At 39.3% G+C, this 26084-nt stretch overlaps 5 protein-coding genes across 7 annotated transcripts; 3 read left to right on the top strand and 2 right to left on the bottom strand.

Annotated features, from left to right (window-relative positions):
* Positions 1 to 155: 155 nt before the first annotated feature.
* On the bottom strand, positions 156 to 1976 carry LOC111448715 (UDP-glycosyltransferase 87A1-like). Its single transcript, XM_023088426.1, has 2 exons — positions 1432 to 1976; positions 156 to 1092 (listed from the first exon to the last, which is right to left on the bottom strand). Exons 1-2 carry the CDS (start codon positions 1922 to 1924, stop codon positions 206 to 208), a joined length of 1380 nt encoding a protein of 459 aa, XP_022944194.1. The 5' UTR covers positions 1925 to 1976; the 3' UTR covers positions 156 to 205.
* A 1616-nt stretch (positions 1977 to 3592) lies between these two features.
* Positions 3593 to 6649, top strand: LOC111449006 (mitogen-activated protein kinase kinase kinase 13). The gene is made up of 3 exons (XM_023088825.1): positions 3593 to 4129; positions 4348 to 5434; positions 5935 to 6649. The coding sequence occupies exons 1-3, from the start codon at positions 3753 to 3755 to the stop codon at positions 6226 to 6228; spliced, it is 1758 nt and encodes a 585-aa protein (XP_022944593.1). The 5' UTR covers positions 3593 to 3752; the 3' UTR covers positions 6229 to 6649.
* Positions 6650 to 8151: 1502 nt separating this feature from the next.
* LOC111448562 (ubiquitin-activating enzyme E1 1-like) lies at positions 8152 to 16662 on the top strand. Of its 3 annotated transcripts, none has more exons than XM_023088232.1 (7): positions 8152 to 8404; positions 8669 to 9051; positions 9447 to 9664; positions 13181 to 13975; positions 14214 to 15082; positions 15186 to 15618; positions 15726 to 16662. In XM_023088232.1, exons 2-7 carry the CDS (start codon positions 8682 to 8684, stop codon positions 16320 to 16322), a joined length of 3282 nt encoding a protein of 1093 aa, XP_022944000.1. In that variant the 5' UTR covers positions 8152 to 8404; positions 8669 to 8681; the 3' UTR covers positions 16323 to 16662. The 3 variants fall into 3 exon arrangements, with proteins under 3 accessions (XP_022944000.1, XP_022943999.1, XP_022944001.1); XM_023088231.1 differs by having other exon boundaries at positions 8666 to 9051; XM_023088233.1 differs by having other exon boundaries at positions 8153 to 8404; positions 8693 to 9051.
* Positions 16663 to 17433: 771 nt separating this feature from the next.
* Positions 17434 to 22289, bottom strand: LOC111448565 (LRR repeats and ubiquitin-like domain-containing protein At2g30105). Its single transcript, XM_023088238.1, has 10 exons — positions 22019 to 22289; positions 21820 to 21914; positions 21254 to 21415; positions 21059 to 21169; positions 20865 to 20965; positions 20598 to 20735; positions 20350 to 20398; positions 20143 to 20208; positions 17985 to 18104; positions 17434 to 17740 (listed from the first exon to the last, which is right to left on the bottom strand). Exons 1-10 carry the CDS (start codon positions 22200 to 22202, stop codon positions 17630 to 17632), a joined length of 1137 nt encoding a protein of 378 aa, XP_022944006.1. The 5' UTR covers positions 22203 to 22289; the 3' UTR covers positions 17434 to 17629.
* A 475-nt stretch (positions 22290 to 22764) lies between these two features.
* Positions 22765 to 23538, top strand: LOC111448637 (uncharacterized protein At5g39865). Its single transcript, XM_023088323.1, has one exon. It carries the CDS (start codon positions 22765 to 22767, stop codon positions 23536 to 23538), a length of 774 nt encoding a protein of 257 aa, XP_022944091.1.
* Positions 23539 to 26084: the final 2546 nt, after the last annotated feature.

The raw sequence follows: 26084 nt of genomic DNA, 5'->3' as shown, positions 1-26084 counted from the left end.
TTATATATATATATATGGAAAGAAATTAGAATATTTTTTAAAAATATATATGGAAAGAAAATTGGAAAATAAATAAATTCAACAGAAAATTGGAAAATAAATAAATTCAACAATAAAAAATTGAAAAACATGTGAAAGGCTCTTCGGATGTACTTTATTATTATTATTATTATTATTTATAATTGCCACAAAATAAATAATCAGATTAAATCATAAAGAGGGAAATCTGGTTGAGAAATGCATCAATATTGGCATCGGAAGAACCATCTTCCGCCGCCGCTCGCCGGCAAATCTCTCGGAATTTCATCACATTTTTCCTCATCTCCCTTCCTTCAACGCTCTCTGAGTTCATAAATCTCTTCACAAACTCTGCAATCTCCACTTTCGTCACCAAATTCCTACCCCCAACTGCTTCAAATCGGACACCAATTTTCCAGTCCTCCACAATCTTCTTACTGTTCGGAACTTGGTCGCAGAATATCGGCCATGTCAGCATCGGAACGCCGGCGAAAACCCCTTCCAGAGTCGAGTTCCATCCGCCGTGAGTCCAAAACCCCCCGACGGCGCTGTGGCACAGAACCCTCAATTGCTCGCACCATTCAACCACCATCCCAGCTTCCTCATCCACGCCTTTCAACCGACCGTCGTCCCGACGCGCCACCCATAAAAACCGGACTCCGCTGGCTTTCACGCCAGCGACGATCTCGTCCATTTGGGCACTCGAAACTGAAAGAAAGCTCCCCTGCGAAACGTACAGAACAGAGCCTTCTGATTGGGAGTCTAGCCACCGGAGATAGTTGTTTGTGCCGCCGCGGCCGCCGTTTGGGGCCGAGGTTCCAAGCTCGAAATATGGTGTACAGGGCCCGACCGTGTAAACTGGGAAGGGAAATTTCTGTTTCAAAACATCGATTACAGAGGATTCCAGCTCGTAAACAGAGGTGGAGATGAGAAATTGGGCTTTGTCAATAGAACGCGCCGCTTCCAATGTTAAATCGATGACTTTCCGGCCATCGCCGGAGAAGAAAGTGGGAAGATCGGAAAGACGAGTCTCGGAAACTCCGGGAATGTAATCGACAATCTCTCCACCACGCTCTGAGTAACAAAAAAAACAACACATTTTCGTAAAAAATAATAATAATAATAAATAAATAAATAATAATAAAATAAATTTGCTAGTTTATGTGCAAAATAGACCTAGAGAAGTGTGAGCGTGTAAGTGTAGTAAAAACTGCCTACGTGTCGATCAAAAGTGAGAGCTCTAAAAAAAAAGAACCGAAGGCTATATAGGTCTAAGTAGAGGCTTATAGTGTACTTTGTTCGATGGGAGAATTGTTGGAAAGCCGAGATTTTATGTTGGAGAGGAGTCTAGGGAGCCCAGCTTAAGGTCAATATCATGGTACGGTCCAGAGTCGTGATTTAATTTTGGAGTACCTGAGAGGTCAGCTGGGAAATGGCCGTTTTCCTTCAAAAGGTCGAAATGGTAATATATGGAGAGAACTGTAACCGACATGGGCCAGAATGAAGCCACCGGAATATTGAGGCGGTTACCCAACCGGGTCGCCCACGTAAGGAAGGAATCGGCGACGATAACCACCGGCGGCGGGTGGAGGTGGGTGAGTAGATTCTGAACGGGAGCCTCCATTACGGTGTTGACTGATCGGAAGAAACCGGGGAAGTCGTCGGCGCGGCCGAGCTCAGAGGGGATGACGTTCGGGAATGTGAGGAATTGGATGTTTTGGGGTTTGGGAACGGCGGCGAGGAAGGTGCGCCACTCGTCGGTGACGATGAAGGAGATGAGAACGCCGGAATTTTTGAGAGAGAGGAGCTTGCAGAGGTTCATGAGGGCGTTGATATGGCCTCTGCCAGGGTAGGGTACGGCGGCGAGGTGGGTGAGCCGCCGTGTTGAAGAAGTGGTCGGAGCCATTTTCAGGGAATCAAAATGGAAGTGTAGACTGTGGAGGAAGAACAAGGGTCGGTCGGATAAGGATAACTTTAACGGTGCCTAAATATTACATTTACCCAACAACCGTAAAAATAGTTCTGTAAATACCGTGGTGAATATTGATGATAGGTAAAAATATTAGATAAAATTGTATGAATTTCATAAATTCGAACACGTGTTGAGCTGCGTCGAGACATTTTAACTTCTTTTAATTTAGGCCTGAAGTGGGCCCATCCGGCCCAAAAAAGGCCCAACTCCACGACGGAGACTGCCGTTGATGCTGACATATGATTAGAAAAATCAAGTTCGGCTGGGGCCCAACTTGCAACCGACCGCATTGGAATATGCCCCCCTTCTCTCCCCATGATCGCCCTCCACCGACGGCCATGATTTCGCCCTTGGAATAACATTAAGCGAAAAATGTGGACCATGTTTCAGACACGACATCCCCACATGGTTTTTCTTGGTCCTTTCAGTTTTTATTTTAAATATTTAATTAAATTCTAAATTTTGTTTTTTTTATTTTTTTATTTTTTATTTTTTTATCTTTTAATCGTTTAAAATTAAAACACACGAAATAAAATTTTAGAGTTTATTAAAAGTAAATTTTCATTTTATATTTAATATATAATTTATTTTTTAAATTTTTTAAATTTATCACATAGATAGAAAATTAAAAAAAAAAATAAAAAATTATAAACCCATATTTAAAAGTTCGGAGATAATTTAATCAAAATAAAGTTACTTCTAATCTTAAACTTTTATTATTTTAAACACTAAACCTTTTAATTTTAACCCTAATCAATTTTACTCGACTTTTAAATTTTTACCCTAATATTTATGATCGATTATAAGCTTTTTTTTTTTCTTTCTTTATTTGTGATTGGACCTATTTTGGTAATTTCACATGCTTTTCGTTGTCTTTACCCTTTTCATTATTTGATAGCTAAAATTCGAGTAGTTACATACCACATTTTAAAATTATAGGAAAATGACGGGCTTGGGAGGGGTGACAACATAGTTCATCGAAAGCAAAGGATAGTTTAGTTCGTTAAAGATGCAGCAATGACGATAGCAAACTCGTCGAGATGGGGATGGAAAGGTGTGAGATTCCATATCAGTTGAAAACGGGAACGAAACATTTTTTATAAAAGTGTGGAAACTCGTATTTGGTAGATGTTTTTAAACTTTAAAGGAAGTTGGAAGGTAAAACCTAAAGAGAACAATGTCGATTAACGATGAGTTTAAATTTTTTTTTATTAAAGTTAAGAGACGGGGCGTGACCTAACAGAAAGAAATCTATGGAAATAATTTTTATATATTTTTTAAAATAAATAATTATAGAGTTCTTATTGCAATATAATTAAACATGACCATACGTCTCACATGGTATTGGCTACTTGACTTAAAATATCGGCTCCAATAAGAGAAGGCCACGTGGAGAAAATTGACTAATTCGACACAGGCAAACAGGTCCCACGTGGCTTCCATAGACATCATCACGTTCACAATGATACACATCACCACATGATGATCCCCCGCCGTCACATCAGATCGGAGGTGCACATCAACCTCCATGGACTTCATGTACACTGGATTGTTGCTCTCACATATTTAATGCTCGACCGCCCATAACAATACCACTCTCGAGACTGTACAACAATCTAATGCAATCTTCTCTTCCCTTTTACCCATTTTTCACGCTCTGAACTTCAAATAAAAAAACTCTCCGATTCACAAATCTGCCGGAGTTTTTCATTGTGTTCTTCTCCATGTAGTTGTAGTGAACGGACTCTGGTACGGCGGAGCCATGGCGACGGCATTGGAGTGCTGGTCGAGTAGGGCTAGTACTGATGAGGATTTGGTGGAGCAGGTGCTGATGAGGACGCAGGATAGATCGGAAGGCTCCAAGCCGGAGAGTTCGTTGGCCGTCGGAGAGAAGGAGTCGTCGGCGATGCAGAAACGGTTGCAGAGATTTAGTCGGAACGTGTCGGAGGCGGTAGCGTCGCTTAAAAACTCCTTGAATCTGGACTCTGTTCGCGATCCCTCACCTACGAAAACCGAGGGGTCTAAGAAGGCTGTCTGGGGGAGTGTTGTGCGGAATCTTACTCAGCTCTATCCTGGCAGTCAGTTGCCGGAAAAGCTCGTCTCCAATATTCGCAAGCATTACGATTCATTGCCTCTTAGGTATGGACTCTGATTAGTAATGTGTTGTTGTAAGTTTAAATTCGTGTTAACTGCAGAGATGGATTGAAAAAGAACGATATATATTATCGCGAACTGATTGGAGCTAGTCTAGTAACTGAGCGTCTTAATGGACGATAGATCAGATATCTGTTTCGTAAACATTTTCTCATCCTCTTAATTCTGTATTTTGTTATCTGTTGTTTTTATATTATGAACAGTTATGCTCAGGCGGGGTTTGAGATTAAAGATGTCTTTCTCCACATCAAATTGATAGAGCAGGCATCTGTTTATGATCACCCTGCCATCTTATTTCAAGAAGTGACGAATCATGACGTTCAAAAACCTACAATAAAGCTCACGTTTGCTTGCAACTCTTTAGTTTCATGGTCAGCGATGTCTGGAGCGTTGGAGAGCGCTGGCATTCGCTGTGAGAAAATACAGATTTTTGAGAAGAAGAAATTTAGTCTTGGAGTCATCCTTTTTGTAAATCTAGATGCTCAGGAGAAACTCTTCAAATCCAAGGTTGAAAATGCTCTTAAATTGGCTATAAAGAAGCCGAAAACTAATACAGTGAAGCTCCCATTTGGATTTTGTGGATGCCAAGAAGGTAACACTGGGGGGAAAGATCTGAGAGAAATCGAGGAGGATGCTGTTGATCAAAATTGCAGAAGTGGTTTTGAGAACTCGAATTTGAACGAAAATTTACTGATTGAAATGCCATTATCAACTTCATCCTTTACTGTAACTGTCGATGAATGGCAAACAGTCCAATCTGGTGGACATGAATTGGGTAAATGGCTGCTAAGCTCCGAGAATCTTGAATTCACCGATCAGATTGGACCCAACTCGTTCAAGGGAGTCTACAAGGGCAGAAGAGTTGCTATAGAGAAGATTAAAGGGTGTGAAAAGGGAGTTTCTTACAAGTTTGAGCTCCGAAAGGACTTGTTGGAGCTGATGACATGTGGGCACAAGAACATTCTGATGTTCTATGGTGTTTGTATTGATGAAAATCATGGCCTGTGTGTGGTAACCAAACTAATGGAGGGCGGATCAGTCCATGAATTGATGCTGAAAAACAAAAGGCTTCAAATGAAAGAAATAACCAGGATTGCTGCTGATGTTGTAGAAGGGATCAAATTCATAAATGACCACGGTGTTGCTTATCGTGATCTTAACACACAGCGAATTTTGTTAGATAAGAACGGCAATGCTTGTTTGGGAGACATGGGCATACTCACTGCATGCCGAAACTTAGGCGAGGCAATGGAATACGAGACCGATGGGTATCGATGGCTAGCTCCTGAGGTCTGTTCACTATAACTCTGGTTGCACCTGGTATTATCTAAAGCTAGTTTCAACTATAGTATGCATTGAAAAGAACCAAACACATGTCTCTTGTTTTTAGCTGAATAGCTCAATATCTACTCGTTTCTTTTTTAATGAATTTATTTCTCTTTGGATTCATTACACTAAACCGCATGGGATGAGTCCCTTTCCAATTCAAGAGACTTTATGTCACTTTCTCCATGTTGGTCCAGTGTGTATAGCATACCGTCATGATCGAAGATGCTTTACCCATCAGTATATGACCATTAAGATTAGATTTCACTGCACCATCTGTTTGGCCGAAACTTTGAATTGTTGCCACTTTGTGGAGTCCGCCATCTTAAAGCACCTGCTCCTTTCTTCCAAGAAATTTGAAATTCCTTTAGATGTCATCTCCAATTGTCATTACTATCATTTAGAGTAATGACAGAGACAGGTTTTATTGAATTGTATTTGTTGCTCTATCTGGCTTGGCACAGATTATTGCTGGTGACCCGGAGAGTGTTAACGAGACATGGATGAGCAATGTATACAGCTTTGGAATGGTAATATGGGAGATGGTGACTGGCGAGGCAGCATATGGCGCATACTCGCCAGTGCAAGCGGCAGTTGGTATAGCTGCGTGTGGTCTGAGACCTGATGTTCCAAAGGACTGCCCGTCCAACCTGAAAGCTCTGATGATCAGGTGCTGGAACAATTGCCCATCGAAGCGCCCACAATTCTCCGAAGTTTTATCAATGGTGCTGGACTCCAACAATAACAGTCATAAATGAAGTAAGTATCTTCCTCTTAATCTAAATTAATTCAAAATGTTTACTCAAGTTATTGTAAAGGGTTCCTTCTGCTCTGCCTTCAATGTAGATGTGAGAAGTTTGTGTTGTTAGGATATTAATCCATCTACTTCTCATAAAGGAAAAAAAAAAAAAAAAACCCAGTATCACCATAGGAAAACCAACCCTCTTACTCAGTTACCACCACCCCGAAAGCAGGAAGATGACAAAGAAAGATCTTGAGAGAAAGTTCATATCTGTATTGTATGAGATGGAGAATGGATTCTTAAGAGATCATTTAATGTATGACTGAAGCAGATTCTGTGTAGCATGGGGTAGAGATAGGGAAAGAAATGATATTTACAGAGATTCCAATTGTTAAATCACTGCCAGAATAGGTTAATGTAAATTTAATCTTATATGATATGGTTTTATGTGGAAAATCTGTAGCAACGAAGAAAGGGTAGTCTGACTTCTCCTAGTTCTTACCTTTATGCTTTAAAACCATATGAGAGAGCACACAAGTTACTTTTGTTGCTTTCTTCTTCTATTTCTAACATGTTAATATGAATATTTTATATGCCAACTTTATTGAATTTATGAGGAAGAAAAAGAACCGGGCAGGTTATGACTTACAATCGATTTATGGTTCGTTAAGTGGGAACATTTTGTGTTGACGAGTGGCATATTGACATGATCTGACCCGTGTTTCAAGTCACTCCAAAACATGTTGCCATGATCTATGCAATGCCCTTGATGATATTATGACCCGTGTGTCAAAGTCATGCCAAAACATATTGACATGATCTCGATGACACCTTTACTGATAAATCAAATTTAATAGGTATGAAAATCACATTTAAAACGGTCTTTTACATTGATTTTTATTTGAAAAAAATGCTTTTAATAAATTTTAAATGAGCTGGAAACATGTTACTTGGATTTATTATGGTTGATTGTCTACCTAAGAATTGCTTGATTTTACTCGCATTAAAATTACTCTTTGGTTAGTTGAATTTGTCATTTATTATCTTGGTTGACTTTAATCGTCTTAGTTCATTTTTTGGAAACCTCATTTTTTAGGCCGTTAATACATACATACAAACATACATAATTTAAAATTAAAAATAAAAAACAAAATGGCATTGGATTAGTGCCTGCATTTATGATTTATGGGTCGTGCTATTTTCCATTTTAAAATATAATTTACAAGTTTTTTTTTTTATAAACTTTTTTTAAATGTTTTCTTATTATGTTCTTGTTTATTTATTCCATTTACATTAAATTAGAAACTGTGTAGTCATTTATAGGCACGTCGTTTTGGTAAGCATTAAATAGCACACGTGAAAACAAAGATTCATTTTCTGTTTTTCTGTTTTATTTATTTTACAAATGTATATCTTTTATTTAATTATAAAAGCAAATTATTTAAGTTCACAAATAGGAAAAAAAAAAAAAAAACCTTCGAATTCAAATATTATTTTAAGTTAGGCTTTAGGGTTTATCCATTCCACAAAAGTATTTTGGTTTTTGTCACTCTCTAGAGATCGGAAAAATTATAAGCATCAATATTAGTTAGAAACTCCGACGATTAATCGTGATTTTAAGCTTCCAGTTTCGCAAATTATTTAAATTTAATTAATTATATAATTATCAATGTAATCGTAGTTGAACATATCTTGACTCCGTATGTCATAAACTCGAAAAGATATTCTTAAAAAAAAGAAAACAAAAGTGTCCAATAGCAACTTGTAATAAAATAATATTTTGACATCCAATTAATTAGCGTATAATAATTAAAAAATGAAGTAAAAATAAATAAATAAATAAAGGAAAATAAAGGGCAGATGTAGCGAGAGTAGCGTGTTCCTTACCGTACCGAAGCATTTCTCTTTTTCCTCTTTTTCTCCCGCAATGGAGAGAGGAATAAACAGCATCTGTCCCCAATCTTCCCGAGGCCCCAAACCCTAGAGATCGATAAACCATGTCCCTGCAAAAAACCATATTTGCCCTTCTTCTCTTCCATATATGAACCCTTTTCACCTTCCATTTCCTCTCCAAGAAACCTCTGGATTCCACCTCAATTCCAAGAGCTTTAACCGTCTTCATCGCCACTGCGCCACATCCCCCATTTCCCCCTTCAGATTCCTTCCTTCATCTTCGTTTACGCTCCTAATCGGTACGTTTCCTTCTCCCTTTTTCTCTTAATTAATCTCTTTTTCTCTCTCTTTTTTGTTTTCGTTTCGCTGTTTCTTTCCACTCTCAAATCTGTGCCCATTTCCTGGATCATGTGGCCTGAGCTAGGGTTTATCGGTCTTCCTCCGATCGGTGATCTTTTAGTGTTTCGAGAGGTTTATGGCGGAGTTCTTGATGAATTATTTCTGGGTTTTGTTGTATTGCTTGTTTTCTTCATCATGCTGAGGTCTTTTGGGGTTTTCAGCAGCCTACTGCACTTTATGCTTCCTAGGAAGAGAGCTGGTGAAGAAGGTGTGGCTGTAGAAGAAAAAACTGATAACAGCAGCAGCAGTAACAACAACAACAACAACAACAACAGCGTTCGCAACGAGGGTGCGTCTCTGATCAAGAAGCAGCGGATCGATTCCGACTCCAACGCCAACAGTAAGGTAGCTGCTGTTGCCACCGGAGCTAACAACATCGTGTACGACGGTGCATCGTTGATCATGGCCTCGGCTAATTCTAATCCGCCGGATATTGATGAGGATCTGCACAGCCGACAACTTGCTGTGTATGGCCGCGAAACCATGCGGAAGCTTTTTGCGTCCAATGTCCTCATTTCGGGGATGCAAGGTCTTGGCGCTGAGATTGGTAAAAACTGACGGAACTCCTTTTTTTTTTTGCTAATTTTGCTTATACTGATCCGCTCCCTTGCATGTTTAGGGTCTGGTACCTGTGTCTTTTTGTTTTTGGCCGTGCTAGATGTTCATTAATAACTAACGAGCATCTGACGGTCGACCTTTTTGGCTTAAAATGTCCACACCTTCTATATATATGTGTGTATATATATTTACATTGAAGCGCATTCTCTTGGTCTTTCATTAGAGCTGACTATGCTTTCTGTTTTTGCTTAATATTGTTATCTTATTTGGATTTGATTTGCGAGGGGATTTTCTTCATGCTTGCTTACTTTTGGCTCTTAATGTTTAGTTCTTAAGTTTTCTATTTTAACGATGATTTATTGTATTTTGCGTCTCTTCCTGCAGCAAAGAATGTTATTCTTGCTGGGGTGAAGTCTGTGACCTTGCATGACGAAGGTATAGTGGAGCTATGGGATCTGTCTAGTAATTTTGTGTTCTCAGAGAGTGATATTGGCAAAAACAGAGCACTTGCCTCTGCTCAGAAGTTGCAAGATCTCAACAATTCTGTCATTGTACACACCTCGATGACTAAGTTAGTTATGGAACAACTTTCCGAATTTGAGGTATTCTATCTTTATGCATATTTTCTACTCATTTCTTTAAGGAGTGGTTAGATTCATCATATACTACATGTGTTCCTAAAAAAACGCATCCATTGGAATTGGAAGCCTAGCTTATTAAAACCATTTGATACATTGTATGCGAAATAAGAAGTTTAGTGACAAGGCCTACACTTCACTTCCAAATGTTCATATTTCTCTATTATTTTGTCTGGAATTTTGTATAGAACTGTAGAAGTTATGGTCATCTAATTTGAAAATCCCACATGACCTTCTGATGAAGGTCAACTGGTATTCTCCTCACTTTATTTGTTTATAATTGTGAGCTTATGTCTTAGATTCTTGTATCATGTATCATTCTTATGTTACGTAGTAGACTGTTTCTTTATATTAGCCTATTGAGCACAAGATTCATGGCAGATCATCTCCAAGGCTTCCATTTGAAATGGTGATTGATACCTTCTCATACTCCTGAACTGCCTCTTGATGTCAAAGTAAAATTTGGTTTCAGAGTTCCCACCAAATTCTTCAAGGCACAAAAACAATCCAATGAGAGAGCCTTTTGTTTTCTTGTGAATGTTACACCAATTTGGTCAGAATGTGCATTTTGGATGTATATTTTTGCAAGTGTTGAAGCCTCAATTAGAAAACTCTAAACGACCCCCGTTAACTCTTTGAGGGAGTTGCGTTATCTAAGTGTTGTTAGGAAGTCTATTGGCATTTGAAGTTTTCTTCAGAGAGGCCATGGTTGGTAATTTTGCACGTCATATCATTTAGACATACCATGAGACCGTTGCCTGAACCTTTGCTAGTAGTTGAAAGAACACCGTGATTGGTTGCCATAAGGTTTAGTCTCTCTATCTTGTAGCCATTGGAGTTCTTGTGGAAGTAAAAGAAAGGGGGTCCTTACTATGACGTTTCCAATATTTTAGAAATGTGACTATTTTTTTTATTAATATAGACGACTATGGTGGTATGTATGAGCTAGAGTAGTATCCATAAATGGTGGTGGGCAAATAGTGTTGACTTTGTTTGGAGGAGCTTTTTCCTAGATTTTGTTGGGGTCCATAGTTAAGCTTAAACCTTTATTTGGTAAGAGAGTTGGAAAAGTTTCCTAGTAGTAGCATTGGCAATGTCACAACCATACTCTCTCCGAGAGAGTAGGTTGTGACCCTCATGTCAAGACAAGCAAAGCGGCGGCTCTCAAGTGGTGTTCGTTTGGGCACGCAAGGGTCAATATAGAAAAATGTCATGATGTGACTGAGGAGGAGGGTGCATCATCCAACACACCATATAATGTGTGCATTGAAGAGGAAACGAGACATAAGAAAGATAGGGACAATGAGTGGACATGAGTGTCAAAGATAGGCTTGTTGAAGGGTCGGGTAGGGCCTTGAGCCTTAACCTTGAAAATTGGGGTTTTGGAGGGAACTTGGGCATGCGGGTCTTGAGTCAAGTCCATCCATAGGAAATATGAAAACTCATGAAATTTGGTGTCAATCGGACCCTGAACGAACGCTCCACGACACTGTATGTCCATTCACCAAAATCATGTCTACACCTGCCACTTTGGAAATGCCTCAGGATGTGCTATAGGGGGAGGCATGGTGTTACCTCTCCACCACCTCTGGGCCCGGTGACCCTAAGCGAGCTACCCTGTGGCATGTGTGTCACATTGAGGGCAAGGATTTTGAGATGAGTGTCTCGGGCGACTTCCTTTGAAATGGGTCTTTCAAGTACATTTTTTTAGCAAAAACAGGTGTGTTGGTATTGCACCCTTGCCCGAGTATCGAAGGTTGGATTTTGCATCATCGCTACTTGGTACGGTATCCGTAAATGACATGGTATGGACATAGGAGGGCCAATGCCTCCATAAGAACTTGGGTGGATGGATGTTTAGGATGTCCTGAGATTATGATTAACACGAGGGCCTGTTCTTGATGGCATGATCGAGTGAGTTAAAATGGCTGACGACACTCCATAACTTGGGTTGACGTCAAGACATATGGTTGTTGGGAACCAAGATGACAAGATGAGATGTGCATTGAGAAACCGTGGCCTTGAGTAGAGGTAAGTTGGTTGTGTGGTAGATGATTGAACATGCACTTGCAAGCAGTGTGTGGTCGAACAAGCTTGGATTCTGCTTGAGCAATGTTTGGTTGGTGAAGACAAACCTTGCCTAAGGTTTGGTGAAACCACAAAGCCGGGCGAATAATGAATGGGTCTTGAGTTCTCCTTAAGGGTGGTCGTGAGCATGTCAAGATCATGATGTTGCACAGTTAAAATAGTACGACCGTGAAACCTAGCATCTAGATATCAAAGGCCGAATTCCTGCATTTATGGAAACTACCATTTAATTGTAGTACTTGACTTTGAGAACGTGTTGAAGGTGAACGGGGATAGGGGTTTGATTATTTGAGAATTTTGAAATGAGTGATCTTTATTAGATTGCTCAAGGAAGGTTGGTTTGAGACAGATATTGGAGAGGAAAAGAACGTGTCAACAACACGAGATGTTTACAGTGATTTTTTCCTAGTGGTGGTTGGTTAAGATTTTTGACCATCAGGGTCCGCTCTAGACAAAATGACCCGCTCTGAAATGCTCCAGTGTTCTTGAAGGCATTGAAGAGTACCTAGATTGTTCAAAATGTATTCCGTTTGCAAAGCGATTTACTGATTTCCATTTTCTGCTCTTCTGGTGAGGGTGTTAGACATAAGCTCCGAGCATGAGTGCGTTCAGATCTAGACACTTGTGCCTGAAGGTTACATAATATTAATGAAGTCTATGCCAAGTGCTGCTTAAGATTTTACATATATTTAAATATAAACAGTGTCAACTGAGACTGGTTACAGGAAATTGTTCCTGATTGATTATATTGGATTGATAAATTTCAGCCAATTCACAATATTATCTTTCTACCTCTCTACCTCAGCTTCCTTCTCTCAAAATAGAAATTCCATACTAAAAATGTGGATTGGAGCTCATCAAACTACGAGGAAAACGGCTCATAAGCTCTTTCTTATGATCTAAAAATGTTCAAAAAAAGTTTCTTTGGGATAATTTTATTACAGATTTCTCCTGGAATTCTTTGCAAGAGAGAAAAAGGTGTATCTTCCAAGATAAAGTCTCATTTCGTAGTTTTTTCGAGGCTGTAGTTAATGTGGTTGTTTGTGGCTCTTTTCCATACCGATAGCTACTCTACTCTTTAATTTATGAGGCCTTTTGTAATCTTGCCCTTGGAGTTCCCCCCTTTCAATATCATGCTAAGAACGAAACTCTTTCTTATTAAAAAGAAAAAGGAAAGGCGAACTGAAAATTTAAACGAAAAATTTAGTTTTGAGATGATAAAATCACCATAGAATTTTTTTATCAAATTTTCAACTGGTTGCAAATTCATAGAAAGGATCATGGCTTCTGCTAGTTAAAATATATAATAGTTGGAGTTAACATCAATTATGTGTGCTTGTTTATCATGTATATGAGTTTCATGCGCATGATGTAACTTCTCTGTGGATGCAGGCTGTTGTTTTCACTGATACTGGCCTTGACAAGGCCATGGAATTCAATGACTTCTGTCATAACCACCAGCCTCCTATTGCATTTATCAAGACTGAAGTTAGAGGGCTCTTTGGTTCGGTATTTTGTGACTTTGGTCCCGAGTTCACTGTTTATGATGTGTATGGAGAGGACCCACACACTGGCATAATTGCGTCCATTAGCAATGACAATCCTGCACTCGTTTCCTGTGTTGATGATGAGAGGCTTGAGTTTCAGGATGGAGATCTTGTGGTGTTTTCTGAAGTTCATGGTATGACAGAGCTGAATGATGGGAAGCCGAGAAGGATTAAAAATTGCAGGGCCTATTCATTTACTCTCGAGGAGGATACTACAAACTTTGGCAGCTATGAGAAAGGTGGCATTGTCACACAGGTGAAAGAGCCCAAGATGTTGAACTTCAAGCCATTAAGAGAAGCAATCAACGATCCTGGTGACTTCCTTCTCAGTGATTTCTCCAAGTTCGATCGTCCTCCTCTCCTACACTTGGCATTCCTGGCCTTAGATAAATTCGTGACTGAGTTGGGTCGCCTACCAGTTGCTGGTTCTGAGGAGGATGCTCAAAAGCTGATTTCTGTTGCCAGTAATGTTAACGAGAGTCTAGGAGACGGGAGAGTCGAAGATATTAATCCTAAGCTTTTGAGACATTTTGCATTTGGTGCCAAGGCAGTACTGAATCCGATGGCTGCCATGTTTGGTGGTATTGTAGCTCAAGAGGTTCTCAAAGCGTGCTCCGGAAAGTTTCATCCACTTGTCCAGGTTAGTAGATTACTAATGTTTTGAGTCTGATAAATATGCCTTAGCGACCTTCGTGTTGCAACGCCTTGGACCTTTTTGTTCAATGAAGTACATACAAGTTTATCTCTCTCTGCTTATATGAAATAGATCATAATCTATGGGAACAGTGAAGTTATTGCAATAACTCTCCCTGCATGCTGGGATTGTCATTTGGTTACTGTTTCTTGCATCCTTACGGTATTTTCTTTCGAATATGCAGTTCTTCTATTTCGACTCGTTGGAGTCTCTTCCCACAGAGTCATTGGAAGCCAGTGATTTTAGACCCTTGAATAGTCGTTATGATGCACAGATTTCTGTGTTTGGGTCTAAACTTCAGAAGAAACTGGAAAATGCCAAAGTCTTTATGGTTGGATCTGGTGCTCTAGGTTGTGAGTTCTTGAAGAACCTTGCACTTATGGGAGTTTCATGTAGCAACGAAGGGAAGCTAACGATTACGGATGATGATGTAATTGAAAAAAGCAACCTTAGTCGGCAGTTCCTTTTCCGTGACTGGAACATTGGGCAGGCGAAATCTACTGTCGCTGCTTCTGCTGCTGTTGCAATTAATAAGCACCTCAACATCGAAGCTTTGCAGAATCGTGTTAGTCCCGAGACTGAAAACGTGTTCGATGATAGCTTTTGGGAGAATTTGAATGTCGTGGTTAACGCACTAGACAATGTAAATGCAAGGCTCTATGTCGATCAAAGGTGCTTATACTTCCAGAAACCACTTCTAGAATCTGGAACTCTTGGTGCTAAATGCAATACTCAAATGGTCATCCCTCACCTGACTGAAAACTATGGGGCATCAAGAGACCCCCCTGAGAAACAAGCGCCCATGTGCACTGTGCATTCGTTTCCACATAATATCGACCACTGTTTGACATGGGCTCGATCTGAGTTCGAGGGCTTGCTTGAGAAGACTCCTACTGATGTGAACGCTTATCTATCAAATCCCAGTGAATACACTTCTGCAATGATGAATGCTGGTGATGCTCAGTCTAGGGACACTTTAGAGCGCATTCTCGAGTGTCTTGATAGAGAAAGATGCGAGACGTTTGAAGACTGCATCACGTGGGCTCGCTTGAAGTACTGTTCTTCATGTTCTCAACTCTCATCTGTCTCCATTTAACTTTTGATGTTCAGTTGTTTAATGTTATTGATTCCTGTTGTGATATTATAACTTCGACAGGTTTGAAGATTATTTTTCGAACCGTGTGAAGCAGTTGATATACACATTTCCTGAAGATGCTGTAACTAGCAATGGGGCACCATTCTGGTCTGCCCCAAAGAGATTTCCCCATCCACTTCAGTTTTCAACTGCCGATCAAAGCTACCTTCATTTTGTTTTGGCGGCGGCTATACTAAGAGCAGAATCATATGCCATTCCGATTCCTGACTGGGTTAAGAACCCCACGAAATTGGCCGATGCAGTTGACCGAGTTATAGTACCAGATTTTATGCCCAAAAAAGATGCCAAGATTGTGACTGATGAGAAGGCAACCAGTCTCTCTACAGCATCAGTTGACGATGCAGCCGTTATCCACGACCTGGTGAACAAATTGGAGGATACACGCAGGAAGCTACCAGAGGGATTCAGGATGAAACCGATCCAGTTTGAGAAGGTCGTTCGTTAGAGGATTTATTGATATTGTTATGTGTGATCAAAATTATTTCTGGAGATCTTAGAATCAATGGTGTAAATCTAACTACCTTAGTTTGGATGGTGCAGGATGATGATTCGAATTTCCATATGGATCTCATAGCTGGGCTGGCTAACATGAGAGCGAGGAATTACAGCATTCCTGAAGTAGACAAGTTGAAAGCCAAGTTCATTGCTGGAAGGATCATCCCCGCCATTGCTACCTCTACTGCAATGGCTACAGGTCTCGTCTGCCTCGAACTGTACAAAGTTCTAGATGGCGGTCACAAGGTGGAGGATTACCGTAACACGTTTGCGAACCTTGCATTGCCTCTGTTCTCCATGGCCGAGCCAGTCCCGCCCAAGGTCATCAAGCACCGGGACATGAGCTGGACTGTCTGGGACAGATGGATCATCAAAGACAACCCTACACTCAGACAACTTATTGAATGGTTGAAGAACAAGGGATTGAATGCCTACAGCATCTCGTGCGGTAGCTGTCTCCTGTACAATAGTATGTTCCCTCGACACAGAGATCGAATGGACAAGAAGGTAGTTGATTTAGCTCGAGATGTTGCCAAGGTGGAACTGCCTCCATACCGTCGACATTTGGATGTTGTCGTAGCATGCGAGGATGACGAGGATAATGATATTGACATCCCTCTGGTGTCGGTTTACTTCCGTTAGGTTCTCTTCTTCGCGGGATCGTTCTTCAACTTTGATCAGACATTGTTTTACAGTCTTTTAAAAGTTTAGTACTCCAGAGCTCCGAGAGTATTCAAATATTAAATGGGCGGACACAGGTCACGTATTCATATAAGAACTTGGAAGGAACTTTGATTTGTGCAAAATATAATATGCCCTTCACGTATGGGTTGGTTGGAGTTAAATCTCCACCAATCACTGGCTTTGGGATGTTTGTGGTTCCTAGCACAAGGTTAAGTTCATAGTGCTTTGTCTCTTTTTACAACACCTTTTCCTCTCTTTCCTCATGGTTGCAATGATATTAACATCCTCATTTCTCGCTTGTCTAAGAGTTCTCATTGGCCTTTACGTCAAAGTCTAATGATGCCTTGGAGTTTAATCTGTTCTTGGAAGTAGACAAGTATTTGAATTTTTTCGGAGTATCTAAATTAAATTTACCTATATAAATAGGTATTGTTAGTTTGAGCTTGAAATAAAAAAAAAAAAAAAAAAACCTTGAGGGAAAGCCCGAACGGGGGAAAGTCCACCTTCTCCTAGCACACGTGTTTTAAAGCCTTGAGGGAAAGTCTACCTTCTCCTAGCAGACACGTTTTAAAGCCTTGAGGGAAAGCCCGAAAGGGAAAGTCTACTTTCTCCTAGTAGACCCGTTTTAAAGCCTTGAGGGGAAGCCCGAAAGGGGAAGTCCACCTTCTCCTAGCAGACACGTCTTAAAGCCTTTTGGGGAAAGGGAAAGTCCAAAGAGGACAAGCCCGAAAGGGAAAGTCCACCTTCTCCTAGCAGACACGTTTTAAAGCCTTTCGGGGAAAGGGAAAGTCCAAAGAGGACAATATCTATTAGCCGTGGATGGGGAAGCCCGAAAGGAAAAGTCCAAAGATGACAATATCTACTAGCCGATTTGGGTCGACTAAACCAATTTTGAAAACTAAGAAAATTAATTTTTTTAGAACTTAATTTTGTTTTTAAAATTTTGGCAAATAGAGAACTTACTAAAAAAAAAAGTGAAAACAATCTTACTTTTGAAAAAGAAAAAAAAAAAGGAAAAGTAAAAAAGAAAAAATGTTTTTTTAAAAGTATAGAAGGCACACATCCATGATTGACGGTCCATGCCATCCCAAATAATTGGCCAACAATCTTTTTCAAACAGCACATTATAACAAATGTAGTTGAGTTGCCTGAAAATTTCTGGTTCAGGTAGGACCAAGAATGGTCGCATTAATTTAACCGACTGTAATTTAAAGAATAACCGAGACAGTTGTTACATACATGTTTACTTCAAAAGCAATGAGGCATCAATGTTTATCAGCACCTTCATCAAAATCAGCCTGCCTCATAACCCGAAAATCGAGTTGTTTCTGGTGCTTCAAACGTCGACGTTCATCAAAAGCTTCCCATCCTTCATACTGTCGCAAAAGGTAGTGTCAGATTATACAAGAGAGTCCTAAACCGATCCAAACTAATAGAGAAAAAAATTCAAGTACTACTACTACCTCCATTCAATCTCTACCATAATAAAAAAGCATTTAGGAAATGTTTGGAGTTTATGAAATAAAATAAAACATCATTCAAAGAGGTGTCAAATCTTGAATGAGAGGGGTATGTACTGCGTATAAATTTTTTAAAACTAATTGCAGCATGAGCACACACCTGTCGGAGGAGGTCTATGGTGACTTCTGTGTTGTGGAGATCGAGTGTAGATAGGTGGATGCACATCTTAAATAATGTACAAGGTAGGGACCTTAGGCCATTATGACTGAGGTGCAAAGCCTGCAACGCATGACAGAATAATTAAGACAGGAATCTTCTATTGAAGTTTGTACAAACCTTACACTCAGCTCATATACCTACTACATTTGTTGGGAGTCAGATATGTTCATGGAAAATACTAATTGTGAGAAATTAGGAGCAAGATTAAGCGTAGTCTACTAAAATCACTTAAGTGTTGAATGTGTTTCTCAACATGTCATCACAGAATATAAATTAGAATAGATTTTTAATTAGTTCTCAAATGTTTTTCACTTCACAAAAACTGTTCAGATAAGAGATTTCATAATATAGACGAGCCATTATAATAAAATGTAAGAAGAGAACAAAATATGTTACTTTTTAGTTCGTTTTCCCTTTCTGTTTACTGTAGATTTAACCCACTACAGTAGATGGTTCTTGTGAGTCAAATTTTCATGAGCCTACAGTTGGGGGAAGTGGTGAAATGTTAAATGATCAAAGTTTCCCGAAGTAACAGTTGGCCAAATATGATTCAACAGCCATTATTTTCATATTGTATGTAGCTCGTTGGAATGTCCCTTAAAGAAGAGGAAGTTCGAAAGTCTATTAAGAAAACCCATCATTACCTAATGGTTAAAGAAGCAATTCACGAACTTAGATGTTTTTCTGAAGTTGCAATTTAAGCTATGATAGTCACATATCTAAGATAACATAATCTTTTTAATGCCAAGTTTCAAGGTCGCGAGCTTATCCAGTGAAATTAGTTCAGGTTACTAGGTTGGGAGTAAGCTCTGTGGAAACTTAAGTCTCATTCAAAACACCTGACCTAGTTGTTTGTATCAGCAGTTGCTGAGGTTCGATAGATCAGAGCCTCATCCAATTTCCCCTTGCCAGGCTGTTTTCACCGGACAAAAGCAATTGGAAGTAGAACTCTTGAGGAAGATTGGAGAAAAAGGATGAAGAAAGGCTAATTCTCAAGCTGGTTCTTGGGACCGATGAGTAAGATTTTAGTGTCCAGAGGTATTCATCAAAGTTACTGAAAAGGATCATGATGTTCTAGATGTTCCATCCAAACCTATTACACGATCAAAGGCCAAAAACATTCAATCTTCATCTACAAAATTGGATAAGCTCGGTTCAACTTCCATTTCATGTATTACAAGTTGACTCGGCTGAGGAAAGACCATTTGGAGCTTTGGAAATCGGCATTTGTAAGGTTGAAGTGAAGCATGAGGTTGACACAAATAGCACTTTATTAATAACTTCTTTCTTTGAAGATTTTATTTATTATTTTAATTTCACGATTGAAGGTTAGTGGTGGGGAGTTACTATGCTTGCCAACCATGGTCATAACTCCTTTCAATGGGCATTTGAAGGTAGCCAATCATGGTCATAACTTCTTTTAGTGACATTTGAAGGGTTGGAGATTTCTTTTATGGAGAGGCTATAAATACCCCATAATTGACATGTCAAAATTAGATTTTGGATTATTAAAATTTAGCTCTCTAAGTTGATTTTCACCCTTATAAATTTGAGAATCATCTTTGTCATTTCTAAGATTTCAAGTCATTTTTGTGGTAAATTGCATCCGAGCCATTCAATCAAATCTTGATTAAGTTTGATTGTGAGTGACTCAATTTAGAACAAGGTTTCCAAATCTTGGTCCTATATTTTTTATCTTAAAGAGGTAATATATTTCTAGCCTTATCTCTTAGTTGATCCGAATTTTGTACAAAAAGGTGTTAATATTTTTTATTAAGTATTCTTGCTTCAAGAAAAACTTGGATGGTTGGGCTGAGGATTAGGATTACCCTATCAGTTACCTCCTTCTCTGCTTTAATTTTTCCTAGTAGTGATTCACATAAGCCATCACAATATTGACTAAGGTGGGTGGCTTTCAGGTTATGGTAATTCTGTTAATTCCGTAAATACTTGTCACAAATTTTATTAAAACAGGTGGATCATTTCCCTGTATCTAGTTACAGAAAACTACTTTAAATTATCTGGAAACAGAACCAAGAAGTCTTAGGTTGAAACAGATAATAGAAACTAGATATTATAGAATGAAGTAGGTAGGAACCTTCAAATTGAGCAGACAACCTAGAGACTCGGGCAACTCCGACAGAAGATTTGATGACAGATCCACCTGTACCATAGCCAAGCATGTCAATAGAACTTTTGGGGGGCCGGGGGGTGGCAGAGGAGGGGGGGAATGTTGGGAATCAATATTTCCTAGACTAATAAGAAGAGTATGAAAGAAAGGTTCTTTTGAGCATAAGTCTTGTACCTCTGTAAGAGAACTACATTCCCCTATAGTTGAAGGAACAATGCTCATCCTGAGCCATGTATGAAGAGATGCATTAATAATAGATAACAGTGGACAGATTAATTTACATTAAATATAGAAAATGTTGAACTATCTGCACCACGAGAAAAAAAAAAAGAGTATAAATTATGTATAAGAAACTATCTACACCACAGTTATACAGATTTATTGATGAGAAATTTGTTCAAGTATATGCCACTTGGAGTTACCTATTATTGCTGACTTTCAAAACTTCAAGTCGGGTCAAAAATCTTATTTCATCTGGGAGACTCATCAGCTTGTTATTAGCCACATGCAGTTGCTTTAGTGAAGTTAGACTGCCAAGTGCAGAAGGCAAAGTAGTTAACCTGCATCAACCAGCTTAATTGATGTTAACGAGTACAGGTTCATATAGTACAGTTTACTTGAGCATTTTGTATTCTGATATTGCAAAAATTAGATAGCCACTAACCCTTGAAACAACTGAAGCTACTTACAGATTATGGGAGAGAGATAAAACTGTTAGATGCTTCAAAAACGCTAATCCGTCCCAACTTATAGACTCTTCAGATATCTCATTAACATTCAGTAATAATTTCTGCAGATTATGATAAAATTGGACAGATTTTACAAAGAGGAATCTAAACCACTCAAATGAAAAGGTGAAAAGGTAGTCAGAGATTAACTTCACCTGCATTGAACTTAGACAGCCAACTTGAGAAGGAACATGGTTAATAGAGTTGTGGCTCAAATCAAGTACTCTCGCTGAAGTTTCACAAGACCAAACTTCATTGGGAATTGCCTATGAGAGGTTCCAATGAATTCAGTAAGAAATAATAATCACAAACTTGTTTTGTTTTGCGAGAAACATTGGTTTGTTCTATACCTTCAAATTGCTGTCAGATAACGCTATCACTCCAGTGGCCTTCCATCTTTCCAACCGGCTTTTATCTACAGAGACACGCTGCTTAACATCAACCAATTTATTTTCATTTTGTATACTCCTTTCTCTGGGACGAGGCTTCGCTTCTCGCAGGATCGGGCCACCCTATTCAATCAAATCCAAAGAGTAAAAACTAATGTGCTATTTCTTTTAGAAGGAGGACGACAATTTATGTCTTTGGGTTACTCGAGACAAATTCTTCTGTTCTTACTGCCAAATTCCCAATCTCAAATCCAGCACTGTTCAAATGAAAACATCTAACGCTATAGATTCCGTTTACTTTTCGGCCACACAGAATATAGATGAATCCACAATTTTTAACAGAAAAATCATCTTTCTCGCAGTCCTAACGAATTAACCCTAAGAACTTCGAAAAGTGGGAGACATGGCATGTAACTTCCTCAAACGCATTTTATAGGTGAAATCACAATAAAGATTTAGCAAAATTGAAATCCAGATGCAAGAAAGAAGACTTCAATTGAAGAAAAAAATATGGAAAAACCAACTACCCCTTGGTGCAGTCCCTGAGAAGCCATGAGCATCATCTTCGCTCCATTAGCCACCTCCGACGCCGCCAATGTCATTTCATCGGCCAAAACCTTTCCTGAAATCACATATCATGAACTTCTCAAAATCCTAATCCATCTTTCTCAGACAAATTATTTCCACCACACGCATGTGCATACAAATAGAGACAGAATCCACAACCTTTGAAGATGAGCTTCTGGCCACGAGGTAGGACGTTGGTTAAAGGTTGAAGAAGCGATTTCAGATCCTTCACGGTAGAATCGCAGGGAATAGTAATCGGTATCGACTTTCCAGTGAACTTAACGTTGATTGCAATGGACTTTCCATTACCTTCAGAAGTAGCCGCCGTCGCTCCGACCTCCATTTCTGGTTCGCGCCCTGGCTGAGAGGAGCCTCGGTGTGTTCCTTCAGAGCTAAGACGATGATCAGTTGGTGAAGCAACTACTTTCTCTTCTTAGTAATTTCTTCCAATTTTATTTATTTATTTATTATTATTTTTTTTTCCTTAATTATTTTTTTAAAATTTATTTACAATGATAAAGCACTTCTAATTATCTGTACATCACATGATTAATTATTGCTAATTGACGTTGAAATTATGATTAGTGTTTCATAATTACGACCTCTCGTAAAACAAACCGCCTTTCCTTTTCAAACCGCGACATTCTACAATAACCCTTCGTCTCCAATCTTCGTCCTCTCTCTTTTCCCCTTTTAAAGCTAAAAGTGAAAAATGTCTGATTCATCTGCGAATCCACCATTTTTTTCAGCTCTTCTTTGAATCAGAAGGCTTCGGTTCAAGCAATCGAGAAGTTCTTGTGCATTTTTCGCTGCCGTACGGTGTAATTTGTTGTTCTACTGGTTTTCGCTTTGTATTTCCTGCGAGAAGGGGAGATTTGGTTGCCGTCATCGGAATTCCGGCCTCAATGTGGCGGTCGTGGAGGAAATCGATTGTTCAGATTCCTGATAAGAACTCGCAAGCGTCTCCGTTCTCTTGCTCCTCTTTCAAAGACGTTCAAGAACTTTTCGCTGACGAAACCCCTAAACCTACCTCTAGAAAGGCCTCATTAATATTCCATCGAGTCCGATTTGTTAATTCCTTGCTCAAAGCGTGGTCAAATCTCCCGCCGGATGGTCAATCGCAGCTCCGATTTCAGCCTGAGACTGAACCGGTCCTCAAATTTCTAGACCTTAAATCGACTAAATCGCCGCAGGTTCCGCCGCGATCCGAGGCCACACCTGTTTCGGATAAGCGAATAGTGGTTTATTTCACGAGCCTACGCATTGTGAGGTCCACTTTCGAGGACTGCCGGACTGTCCGCTCAATACTGCGAGGGTTTCGCGTTTCGATCGACGAACGAGATCTGTCGATGGATTCGGGATTTCTGGCCGAGTTACAGCAGATAGTTGGAAAAAAGGAGTTGGCCTTGCCGACGGTTTTCATCGGAGGCGAATACATCGGCGGGGCAGAGGAAATCAGGCGGCTACACGAGAGCGGCGAGCTGAAGAAGCTGATTGAAGGGCTGCCGACGGCGGATTCCGGCGTGTGTGAGGCCTGCGGCGGCTATAGGTTCATTCTGTGTGAAGAATGCTGTGGAAGCCACAAATTGTTCACGGAGAAAAGTGGGTTCAAGACGTGTACGGCTTGCAACGAGAACGGATTAATCAGGTGCCATTCTTGCTCTTCTGCAACATTCTGAGTCATTCTGATCCCTTCTCTTCAGATAATTTAAAGAAGAAAATGATGAAAGGGAAAAGAAATCATCCCCAATAAAGGAAACCCCCCCAGAAAAAGAGGCAACTAATCTTTATTGACCAATTTTTGGTTCTTTTTTCATTTCTTGGATCAGTTCTTAACATTTTTGTACCTAAAAATTAGCTTTTAACGAGTTTAGCATCTTCTTATTAAGCTGCCGCCATAGAATTCTCTGGTAATATTGTTGTTTGCAGAAGAAATCAATCACAAAAATGGCTTCATTTCCTTTTTCCCTTGAAAATGTTCATTTCAAGTATGAATTCGTGATACCTAGCCTTGATTTCAAGTATGATAAGCAGCATGTTTAGAATCATGAGTTCCATTGCCACTGGAATTGAGATGGGGCTGGCCTTGATTTGTGGTGGGAAGAACATCATTTTTGTTTTGCTTGTAAAACCAGAAAGAGGTGTAGGAAGTTGACTGTACAGCTACAGTGGCAAATAATTGACTCATAATTTGGGGGAAATTTTAAGGCCTTGTTGATATATTTTAAAGAAACAAAGTTTTGGTTGTTTCTATTGGTCTCTTATTTTCGACTATTTTAACATCGGTTGTCGACATAACTTGAACTCATTCACTAGGTCGTTTCTTGAAACGAGTTCATTCTCATTTGTGCCTATGTATAACATTCATCATTACAACTACCCGTAAGTAAAGAGACGAGAGAGCAGGAAAAGTTGGAAACTCTTACTAGATATCAAATACTCTTACATTTCATTTATATTGGGGCAACTCGACCAATTACATGAGGAGTAATTTGACAACATTTATCTTGTGGGTATAAAGGAAACACGAGAATTGCTTGTTCTCATAGCTCATCTTTCAAACCTTGTGTCAATAACGAGGTCAACCAATGACAAACATGTAGATCAACTCGGCCAAAATGTGAAACCGTATGCCATGTTGGAAATGGAGAGCTCAACTCTTCATGCAGCTCTCTTTGACATATCTAACCGGTTTTAGAATAATGTGGTCAATTGAGAGAGACATTTAGAAAGCTTCTTTTTCAAACTTGACAACTATTTAGAATAAATAGAAGAAAAAAAACTATCTTTTTCTTCTCTTTTTGTCTTCGTTTGTCCTACTCATCATTAACTAAATAGGATCGACATGAAACTTCTACCGACCGACTAGGCGAGGGTTTTCTCATCCCAACATAACACACCGCTAATTTAAAACGAAGAGAAATAAAGTTACGAGTACTTTTCACGTCACAGCACATCTCTTTTTCTCTTAGTTCAACCAATCTTTGTAAGTACAATTAAAACCGACTCTCGAATAGTTGTAATAGGTCAAGTAGGGATAATAATAATAGGGCATAGCCTTGTTCGAGTCCATCTTTGTTCTCTTATATGTATCTTCATGGCGTAAAAGCCCAAATTTTTGTACAATAATTCATGTTTCACGTTACTTTGCAGGTGAAACCACCAAATTTAAAGCTACTTAAATATATTGTTTTAACTACTATTTAAAATTAATTTATGATTCATAAGTTCGAGGTTTTTAAATTTTTTAAATTTTTGTCGGGAGTTTAATGTGAGGTAGAAATCAAGATTTGAATGTCAAACGTGCACATCGAAACAAATTAAGTTACTCGACAAAAAAAACCACTAATAGGGTTATGAGTACCATACCGCATCGTATCGAGATGGGCTTGAAAAAGGATCCGTGATTCGCCTTTTGGACCAAGCTAAGGAATGAAAAACTGGGCTTGGATCAAGATGGCCCAATAAAAGAGTTGACGAAGGGGATGAGAAAAGTCCAAAGAGGACAATATCGGCTAACGATGGGTTTAGATTGTTACGAATAATATCAGGGGTAAGTGACCAGATGATGCGAGACACTAGTCAAAGTAGGGTTAGACGCTGTCCATAGTAGACACGTTTTAAAACTGCGAGGCTGATGACGATACATAACAGGCTAAAGCGGACAATATATGCTACGGATAGATTTGAGCTGTTACAATATTCTTACCCTAGAAGCACCGGATATTGTCGATTGAAGGGCAACGAATACAAACAATTGATACAACCATATACATCAAGAGTCTCATGAGATTAGGTTTTCAAAATTTGAGACAAAAATTGGACCAAACAAGACCCGCTCCACCTTAATTCATACAAAAATTGTACGAGAATGGAAAAGTAAAAAGACAAAAATGCCCCTTTAAAACTTTGGTTTGTTTAATCATTCTTATTTAGAAAGGTGGGTTGAATAGTCAATTTAGTGGCATTGCTTGATTTTCCATTTGAGCTTATTACCTCTCCCACCCTCCTTCACCTAAATGTTGGCCTTTTCTCCATCTTTGGTTTATCTTCCTATCTAAAAATTTCTTTAATTTCCTTATAATTAATAAAACTTCACCAATCTTATAATTAAATAAAAAAAAGTTAATGAATCCACCGGTAGCCGGTGACATGTAGCCATCTGAAGAACATGGGCAGTCAAATTCTGAGAAAGCTCTGTCTTTACAATCTTACCCTTTTTTCT

The sequence above is a fragment of the Cucurbita moschata genome, unplaced genomic scaffold (genome assembly GCF_002738365.1).
Source record: "Cucurbita moschata cultivar Rifu unplaced genomic scaffold, Cmos_1.0 Cmo_Scf00010, whole genome shotgun sequence".
Taxonomy (NCBI): Eukaryota; Viridiplantae; Streptophyta; class Magnoliopsida; order Cucurbitales; family Cucurbitaceae; genus Cucurbita; species Cucurbita moschata.
The sequence above is the reverse complement of the archived record's forward strand: the minus strand, read 5'-3'. Positions and strand labels throughout refer to the sequence as shown.